This window comes from Lygodium microphyllum, chromosome 23 (genome assembly GCF_053477565.2).
Source record: "Lygodium microphyllum isolate KBCC chromosome 23, Lygodium_microphyllum_v1.1.10, whole genome shotgun sequence".
In the NCBI taxonomy this organism is placed as follows: Eukaryota; Viridiplantae; Streptophyta; class Polypodiopsida; order Schizaeales; family Lygodiaceae; genus Lygodium; species Lygodium microphyllum.
In genome coordinates, this window is record NC_141157.1 from 34,712,131 (window position 1) to 34,722,488 (window position 10,358).

Sequence of the window (10,358 nt, forward strand, 5' to 3'; positions counted from 1 at the left end):
GATTTCAAGGGGAGGGCTGTCATGAGGACATGCATTTTTGAAACCTCACTTAACATGTGAATTAATTTTAAATCACGTGATTAAGTAAATGTTGCACATGTGAGGTGCAGCTCAGATTAAATTAAATTTATGAGCTTGAGACTCGAAGAAATCACAGGATGTCAAAGGCAAAAGTTGCTATAAGTTATGCCACACATGTACTTGGTGGTACCTGGTGCTAGTTGTTGGCCTAGGTCATCCACTTGGCCATAAGTGTCAGTTGTTGGTGACACTAGAGAAGTGGCGTTTAATGGTCCCTAACACCAGTCTAATGGTCAAAGATGGTGCAAAGACACTCGGGAATAGAATTTTCCTAGCCAATTTAATTATTGGCCAGTCAGATTATTTTTCAGGGCACCGAAATAATTATTAGATTAATTTTTAGTATTTAAATATTAAAAATTAATATTTAATTATAAAAATGATGGAAAAACCATTTGGAAAGGCTGCCACTTGCCAGAAATACCCATGCAAGACTGAAAAACGTCTTTAGAGGCTGGAGAGAGGCATTTTTATAAATTTAGCCTGCAAGAGAGGGAGGAGAGGCTGCTGGTATGATTTGCAGCCATTGGAGGACCTTCTGAGGCAGCCAGGGGCAAAAGAAGATCAATCAACAGCAGGAGACAACATCTACAGGCTATTGAGGCAGGGCAACAATATTAAATGATTGATTTTCTTTAGTTCTTGTATCTACATGCTGTTGTGGTAGGGTAGCAACTGCACTTGACTAATTTTCAGTCATTATTCGTGACAAAACTTTGAAATTTATCTCTCTATAACTTTCCCTCTCATCTCCTAGCCATTTCACAGCCTTGCTCCAAAGATCTCAACATTTGGACCCTTGGAGACTGAGAAATTACAAAATTCTCTACTGTAAACCCTAATTTACAGCAGAAATTAGGGTTTAGTAGCATCCTTGGGAAGTGCACCATAAAATGAAAGCTCCAAGACTTGGATTCAACAAGGCTGAAGGTAAATTTCAGCTAAATTCAGGTGGAGGACTAGCCAGCCATTGAATTTGGGGCATTTCCATTGTCTACAAAGTGGGTGAAGGCCAATTAAGTGCCCGAATCAAGGGGCAAAATAGATTGAAGACTTGTTGATCACTTTGGATAGCAAGGGGAGTTGAAATACCAGAAGGGATTGGGAGAATCACATTGTAAATCAACTTTTTCTTCAATAAAGCTAAAGAAATACCGGAAGGTGCACCAATTTTGGGGCCAATTGGGTGTGCAATGTCAAAGATCGGTAGGTAAATTTGTATTTTCAGATTTGCATTTATTGTTTGCTGCTGTAATTAAGTTGTAATGAAGGATTTACCACCCTATCTGAGGAGAAAAGCTGGTTATATTTGTCAAAAAAAGACAACATTATAAACAATATTCATTTCATTGGAACAAATGCATCCTTCACTGTTGAAAGATTTCTTACAAGTTCAAAGTCCTTGGGGGCTACAGTAATATGCTCTACGTATATTGTACAATGCTTAGCATCACTCATTAAGTCTAACAAAAAATCCTTTACAACCCTTGCAAAGTGTGAAGATATTCCTTTGTGAAGTGATTAGGTCTATCTTGACCTTGTGACAGAAATTGTCCCCTTCTTTCTATTTGGTAGAGATCTTGCATAATCTCACAAACCAGACTTGAGAACCTAGCCTTTGCAATGATAAGATGAAAAGAGTATTGGTACTTCCTAATTTATCTTAGGGTCACTATACTTCGCCTCCAATTGTATTTCTTATGGGAATGTCATGTGTGCTATGCAATGTGAATTCGGCATCCATTGTATGAACTAGACTCATTTATACATGTGTGCTATGCAATGTGTCTTTCACCTTTACAAGATGTATCAAGGTTCCATTGGTAGAGATAAATAAGCACATTATACAAAATTTCCCACCCATCATGGTCTTGCGGCTTGCGAACTGCATTCCCTTTCTCATTGCTTGTGTATAAATATTGGTTTATGGAATAAATAGAGAGAAGAAGGCACTATAGGTCGAGAAATGGGGTACTTTAGTGTATGGAGGTAGATTAGATGGGCATAGAGAAGAGATTATGATAGAGCTTTGAATGGAATGGCGCTAAGAGCACAAAGACAAGGATGCCCAAGTGCTTTTGGATTTTAGAAAATTCAAATTTACCTCCATATACATCTTTAGAAAATGAAAAAGTTGACCAATGGTTTTGCTTCTTGACCAAAAGCTAGCATATTTAAAAACCCCATATTTTTTTCAATGAATCCTTCAAAATTCACTCTTTTTTTCATTTCTATAAAATTGAATTACATCACAACTAATTATTTGACATTGAAAACTAAGCACCACACTCCCATAACTAACTGATTTGAAAATGGCTATTAAATGAGAGAGAATGAATGTGAGCAAATCCTTTATGGATAATATTAAAAAGGTGAAACAACATTGAAAAAGTGGAGAAAGGAAATTATTATTTTCGGATTTCTCTCCCCACTTTTCCTCGATATTGGGAAGGGGGGACTAAAAGGCCCAAAAGAGATTTCATTTATTCCTAAGGCTTCTTATTTTGCTTTTGAAAATGCATTGTTCAACATAGAAAAATTGGATGGTGAGAATTTCTCATATTGGAAAGGATAGATTTACAATGTATTGGTACAAAAGAGGTAGATCAAGGCAATAAAATTAAGTAATACAAAGCATGAGAATAGGAATACAAATACATGGAATAAGAGAGATGAGCTTGTACTCTCTACCATCATGCTTACTCTCTCTAATTTGGAGGTATAGTCTCATGGGTGTCTTGATTGCAACCATGTACAACTTTATCTACTTATTAAGGCCAAGTATACTACAACCATTGACACATGCAAGGAAGCAAAATGACAATTTCAAAGAGAGTAGGTGGAGAGAGAGAGAGAGAGAGAGAGAGAGAGAGAGAGAGAGAGAGAGAGAGGCAAAAGTGGCTTAAAATAAGATAAGAAGTCTCTAGCAATAAATAGAAAATAAAATGAACGAGATTCAATTAACCAATGTAAGATATATTTCTAGGTTTATGAGACTCTTTAAATACACAATCCAATGAAAAAGTTTTATTTAAAATTGGATGACGTTAGCTAAAATTCTTCAACTTGCTTTTATGAAGCTATATCCTACCTCTTGAAGAGGGCAAGTTGACAAAGAGAAAGATGGGGATAGTCCATGATGAGCCAAATGTACATGTGTGCATGAAGAAAGTGATTTGAGATGACAATTTTGATTATCATACTTTTAATGGTTAAAGAAGATACAATTAACTTGAAAGGCCTTTTATACCACTTATCTCCAAATTTGGCTAGCCACCACTTATAAAGTATGCCCTTACAAGGCAATGCTCATAATCCCCCATATTATGGTTTATTAATTTTAAAAATTTTGGCTTAACATAAGTCTCCCACAAACATGTACCACTAAGAAGCCTATGGGCTTTATCAACAGCAGTACACAACCCTCCCCAATTCAAGCATGTTTCAATATCTTCTCTAGTTCTTTAAATTGCTTTGCCTTGCACTAGTCTGATCCATCCCTTGCTTGCAAAATCTTAGTGGCTATGACATAAGGCAAATGTTTAGTAACCATACATCAAACTACCTATTATGAAAATATATTATCCTTGCTAGTGAGCCAATCAATTTGTAAGATAGTAATTTGGATTACAAAAGGCATCTCAAACTCATCAATAAAATACAATTTTCATTTGTGCTTTGTCTAAACTATCCTACCTCCAACTTGTGAACGTGAACATCACAACATAAAGATTGAAATTGGTCTTTTCAGATATACATTTCAAATGACAATGTAGGTATGTCTTGATTTGGTTGAGCTTTGGACAACACTACAAGTGAGCGTGATCGATCTAAAGACAACAATGCCATCAAAACCTTGTCCATAGGGTTGACCTCATGTTTGTATATTTACTAAATTATATGAGATACATTCTATAATTTTTACGTTATACACTGTAGTGGAAGTGCATGTTATCCACATCAAGTTATCAACAATAAAAGATTTCTTACATCCACTTACCATATGTTGGAGTTTAGGTGATATGTCATTCGCATCCACTTATCAACAATAGAAGATTTCTTGCATCAAGAGATGCAATGCTCCATGCATTACAATTCCTTCTATTTATTTCTCCTAGAAACTCGTTCAATAATTTCACGCAACTGATTGGTTAGCATCTATTCTCCATATGTCTACTCGTTAATAACGAATAAAGAATATTATTAATCAATAACAAGTCATAACTAGATTTGGCTGAGTTTTTTATATCATTCTACCCACATTTTGTTGACATAGTTTTGGGAACCATCCTTGAGACATTTAACAAATGCAATCAGTTATTACTAGAAATAAGTAAAGAACAACCACAAAGGGTAAGACTTCACACTTACACAAAATATACAAAATCTACTTCTACATTACAAAGTAATTGCAAGACTATGCATGGGACAACTTAAATTCAATAAAATCCTTTTATTCATTTACTATACTCCTCAAGGGCAGCAAGCTTTTCACTTGCTAGAATCCTCTAAACAAAATAAACGGCGTCCCCAAACTCCAAACTGCAGTTGGAACAAAATTTAAGTTCCCAACATGTTTAAGACTTGAAGGTTTAAATTATTGAAACGCTCTAAAGTAAAAATTTTCAAAGCATTTCATCCCATTTTCTAAACTCTTAGCCTTTGATCAACAACATATTTGCCCACCTATTTACAAACAAGAAATCATGGAGGCCCCTTATTTTTTACCTCTGTATATTAAGAGTCTTTTAGCATAAGAACAGCTCATCTTGCAGAAATTGCAACCAGCCTCTCACATTCCTGTAACTCAGACTGCTTACTGAGAAGCCTCTCTGAATTTGGCCCAGACTTTACGGCATTAAATGCTGCATCATAGACTCCTTTCTTTAGCATGGGGTCTTCAGCCTTCTGTATGATGTCAGCAAGTAAATCCAGCTCAACTACTCCAGATAACAGGAGCTTCCCTACAATACCCCCCAGAAGTTTTGGTGCAGTAGGGGCATCCAAAGCAAAATCTTCTAGTTCCTCTGCCACTAATACAACTCCAGCTTTTACATCCCTAGCAGATAAAATCTGGTTAGAATATAGCTCCTCCAAGAGCTTCCTGATCAATTCACTCTCCCTTTCTCTTTCCAGACCCATTGAAACAGCCATTTGCACCAATTCAGGGTGATATGCAGGACTCTGAAGCTCCTCTACACATGTCAGTGCCTCCTTCAAATCAGCAACTGAAAGGTACTCTTTCAGCAAGGATTCAGACTTCTTCCGGAGCACAGCAGGAGCTAAAGATGGCGAGGGAACTGGTATTGATGAAACATCACCTGTGTCTTTTTCAGGAAAACTAATGAGGTCTCCTGGGGCTGTACCATGTTGTCCAGACTGCAGAACCTCTACATTTGGGTGATAACTTACATTTGCAGGTTTTGGTGCAGAATTACCAAGAAATGCACTTGGTCTCCCCATGAATGAGACTGCACCGCCTTGTAGCAAAAGCCTAGAGCTAGTACTAGCTGGCCTCTTTATTTGAGTTGAAATACGACCAACCCGCCACAGAGGCATTATGTTTGGCAGAGGCCTCAAACCGTCTCTACCACTCTTCCTTACCCTTGGAGGAATATAACTAGGCATACCTAGGTCACTTCTCAAACCCATCATTCCAGGACGAAGCCCAAGTTTCTGTTCAGCCTCAGGATGTATCTCATTGATTGTTTTTGCCTTGACCTGTCAAAAACAAATAAGCAAACACAGCAATCACTGACAAGGCAATAGAGCTTGAAAGTAGGACTTGCAACAGCATTCAAATCCCTGTACATAGTACAATCCAAATGCATCTAACCTCTTCTCGGCGTGGTACCCACTTATCAGCTCGCAGATCAATAGTATCATGGATCATAAATCTTATACGCGGAGCTAAGCGTGAACTCCTACCAAGTTCTTTGAGCTGTGAGAAATAAAGATTCATTGCTTTCACTGACTTGGTACTTTCATCAAGCTGCTTTCCAACAGTTGCAAGCAGCTGGCAAAGGGCCTCCACATTCTCCTCAGCTGGATTCTTTGGGTCTGTCCCTAATAGCATCTGATTGAGACAACATTGTAAGTGCATGAAATTATATGCAATGTTGGCCTAATCTTACCTTGCTTCAAAATATGTTAGCCCAGTAAAAGTCAGCAAGATGAAACCTTAAGAAAGCACGCTGCTCCTCACATGGAGGATGAAGCAGGCAAGAGTTCCAAAATGCTAATGTGACAAAGGTAAAACATCCAAAAGCATTAGCAGCAGCAAAGTGCTGTTGCAGTTCTTTTGGACTCTAGCCCATGCAAAAAAAAGTAACTTTTATAAATTGAATAAGGCCTTCCATTGACCATTGTCTCAGACAAATCCCAAGACTTTGCATATAGCCAAAGAAAATGTTTGAAAACGTGCTTCTTCGCCACACTAGTAACTAACATACACAGGCAGGAATGCATAGCAACCTTTATATCAAGACTGATCTGTTGCCCATCAAATGCCGGAGACACATACATCACAATGTGTAATTGAATATGGGAAATTAGATGGAGGCAACAGGACAGAAAGAGGGCCAATAAGGAACCAGCCTCAAACACACACAAGCAAAAAAGCAAGATCAGACTTGCAGGTCAAAAAGAAGATGATGCTTCTTTGATGTGGCTGAGAAAAATACCACTCACCTGAATGCAGTGATGGATAATCCTCTCTGATATCATGCTCTGGTTGAACAGCTCACCAATGAGTCTCAAATTTCCAAGCATCCGTAGCTTTACAAGCTCTTCCTTCTCAATACGCTCAACTTCCTGCTCTGGTTTAGTCATCTGTCGAATTTCTGCTCGCACATTATCAGCTCCTTCAAACTCTTCCTGACAACTGTTCAGTAGTATCCGACGAAAAGTCACATGTTTTCCATCCTCATAAGATGGGAACTCAGGAAGGGCTTTGCTGAGGTGGACACACATTTGTGCATACAGAGGACAAAGTGTAGGCTCAGATACAGCCTTGTCATACACACATGATACCACACCCTGCCATCCAACCATCTGAAGTTAGCTTTTGCCCAAAAACCTAGCATTCAATCCGATTACACAAGTAAAGCTTGCAATCACTATACAAGCAATCATGAGGGAGGAAGCACACAGAGGTTTCAAAAAGCATAAACAACCCATTCATTTGTGTCGTCTTGAAAACCACAAAAACAGTAACTCTACCAGATTTAAGATTGTCAACCAGCTGAGATCCAATTTTGACTAAAAGCATATCAGTTGCCAGGGAAAGTAGGCCTCTAAGTCACAAATCTACGATTGAGAATGCTTTGGAACAGTTTTGCACTTGCCTTCAATATGTCAGCAGAATCAATGCCAGCATTAAGTAGTTGATCCAAAAGTGCTTCAAGCTTTTCCGGAGCTAGGTATGTGGTCCCTCCTTCACAGAAGCTCATGATGCTGCTGCAATTCACAATGAGGGAACGATACTAGCACTTATTATCTTTCAACAGAGATGGGGGGAAAAAGGTCCAGTGTTGCAAACATTCAGTAGACAACAATCAGAGGCTGCATCTAAATCTACGGAGCGGCATCATTAAGGATGCAGATTGAATATCAACTTATAATAATTGAAACAGCTGGGGGAGAAGTGAGCAGTAAGCAATACCTTTGGACAGTCCTCAGGACTCTCTCCTTCTGAGACATTGCACCCCTCCTTGCAGTCCAAGGATTGGAACCAGAGCTGGTGAAGGGCAGCGGGATTCAGCCTGAGATAACGGCAAGTATGTTAAAAGAAACTAAGACCACATCATGCTCCGTTGTATCTGGCAGAGAATTGCGGGAGAGCAATTGGGAGTGAAAAGAAGACTTACTGCAGAAATAACAGGCTCTTGTTGCCTCGCGGATGGAGCAGTGGATTGTGCAGGGTGATGGGGGGGGCTGGACAGGCGCTCTTGTAGCTGGCAGGGTTGGGGCGTGCTGCTCACGCTCGCTGCCCCGCCGATCGTCATCAGGCCTCACTATACTAATCTCAATACGCCTACGTTGTTCCTGACAGGCATCTGTGTCAAGCGTGAATCCAGCGTGATGTTGACTCCTACGGTCTGTTGCCCCCTGCGCGCCCCGCGCCCTCCTGCCCCCGGGTTTGGGTGGGCGATACACGCTAGGTTTTGCAAAAGAAAACACTGTAGTGTGCAACCCACACATCGTGAATCCAAACACCAACGCTACAACACACAATTACAATACTTGAACAATGAATGAATACTTGAATGTCAATGTACTGAATGCTCGAGGGGAGAGCTATCCAATAGCCTATGTATGGCTCTCCTCTAAGCGGGCTGAGTGAAGCGTTGATGTGTCCCCTCCATAGGAGACGGATCCGAGTGCAATAACCACTAGTTAGAACAGAGGCTGATGAAGAAATTTGTTGAATTTGCAAGATGCTGATAAGTGCACTAGATGATGAACAACAACAAGGCAACGTGTAGGGATGAAAACAAAGCAATTCAATCAGGTTGTAATGATCAAGGTAGTATCAGGGATCATTGGGAACAGGGGAAGAAGCAGTTGAATAGAGGGCTAGAGTGATGGCGACATTAGGCTAGAGACAAATGCAATCCACTAGGGATGGAAGGGTAACTAAAGGGTGTCCACAACAACAGTTGGAGGTGATGAAGAATGAGTGAGCAACGAGAGGAGGAGTTGGCAACCGTGTGATGAAGAACTAAGGATAAATTGGGATTGGCTAGGATGCAAGTGACCTAGCACACTAGATGAGGAACCATGCAAAAAAATGGGGAGTTTACTTATGGGACATTGAAATTTTATTTGACTTTTTGGTTTGTTTACTGAGCTAGTGAAATTTTAATGCACCTTTTTCAGTTTAACACCCCCTGTTAGCCTGTTAGGTCCAAAACTAAAACCAAAAAGGGACTATAACTGTAGCTCACATCATGTGTACCCCAAGAAACCCTACCTGAAAGTAACTAGGGCATTGGCCAATGGGTGCATGTCATCTACCCATGAACCTACTAAGACTACAAAGGTGATGATTATCTTACCTCGAGAATCCAAAGGGCCATCTTAGAGAGGCCAAGGAATCGAACAAACGATGCTTGAGGGCTACCTAATGGCCTGCCAAGACTTGCAATGGCAACGCTTTACCACTTTCATAAGGGTGTCAATGATGGAGGAACAATGAAGAGAATATGGAGGTATAGTGAACAAAATCATAGGTGGAGACTACTCAAGATCTAATGTGAGTAGGGTGCTCATGGGTGCTCTACACAATAAGATGCATACAATAATGCCACATGATGTGAATGTGCATGCAACAAGGAGCCACTTGGACAGTGTCCCTCATGGAGGAAATTGTCCACTTGTGCATGTGCTCGTTTACAAAGATGACGATGATCATCCAATGCAAAGGGAAGGCATAGCAAGAAAGGGTTGTCGATGTTGAGGACAATAAGACAATGTCACAACTTGAAAATACCAATGAAGGGTAGAAATCCCCCCTCAACCATGGATGTCGATGTAGAAGATGGAGGAGAATCTATTGTCAGACTTTGTGTGGTGATGAGAACCAAGAGGAAATAATCTAGCGAACGATGAAGAAAGACTTGATACCCCTTAGTTGGAAGAGCTAAAGGAGAATCAACCATCTAGTATGTGGAATATGACCCTACTTAATCTTGGGAGAGGGCTCTTATGTTGACCAAGTAGCATAGGCAAGCTTGAATCTCAACCTTGAGAGAGGGCTCCAATGCCAATCGAGAATTGCCAAGATAGCAATCTACTATGCAAATGGATCTTGCAGATGAAGAAGGAAGACTTGAATCAAAAGAGTGGGGGAAAAGTCATTCACCAAAGGAGTCAAGATGTATTTGCACTTGAACTTGAGAGATGGCTCTAATTATGACCAAGTGTCATAGGCACAACCCACAAAGTAGCTATCCACTTGATATGAAAAAAGAGACAATCTAGTAGGGTAGACAATAAATACTTGCAATTCTAGTCCTGAACTAAAATACAAAACCCAACATGAAAGGATTAGAAAACAGACATGCATATCAATTCTTTGCATATTGAGATGCATTGATACTATGCACATGGGAAAAAAGAAATCTAAGTGTAAAATGTCACAGAAGTAAATGAAAAAGTAAGTGACTAGGTGTGTGGTGGAAGACTTGAAAAATGCAAAAGTATAGCTAAGTCTATGGTAGCCTAAAAGAAATGGAATCGGTCTAAGGTTCCTAAGGATGACCTAGAACTCCTAG

General features: G+C 39.7%; 1 protein-coding gene across 3 annotated transcripts; it reads right to left on the reverse strand.

Moving 5' to 3' along the window:
* Window positions 1–4,655: 4,655 nt before the first annotated feature.
* LOC148016051 (eukaryotic translation initiation factor-like) lies at window positions 4,656–8,302 on the reverse strand. Of its 3 annotated transcripts, none has more exons than XM_087664249.1 (6): window positions 7,950–8,302; window positions 7,745–7,844; window positions 7,428–7,536; window positions 6,772–7,119; window positions 5,918–6,157; window positions 4,656–5,802 (listed from the first exon to the last, which is right to left on the reverse strand). In XM_087664249.1, exons 2-6 carry the CDS (start codon window positions 7,780–7,782, stop codon window positions 4,846–4,848), a joined length of 1,692 nt encoding a protein of 563 aa, XP_087520375.1. In that variant the 5' UTR covers window positions 7,783–7,844; window positions 7,950–8,302; the 3' UTR covers window positions 4,656–4,845. The 3 variants fall into 3 exon arrangements, with proteins under 3 accessions (XP_087520375.1, XP_087520374.1, XP_087520376.1); XM_087664248.1 differs by having other exon boundaries at window positions 7,428–7,539; XM_087664250.1 differs by lacking the exons at window positions 7,745–7,844; window positions 7,950–8,302 and having other exon boundaries at window positions 7,424–7,534.
* Between the last annotated feature and the right edge of the window lie 2,056 nt (window positions 8,303–10,358).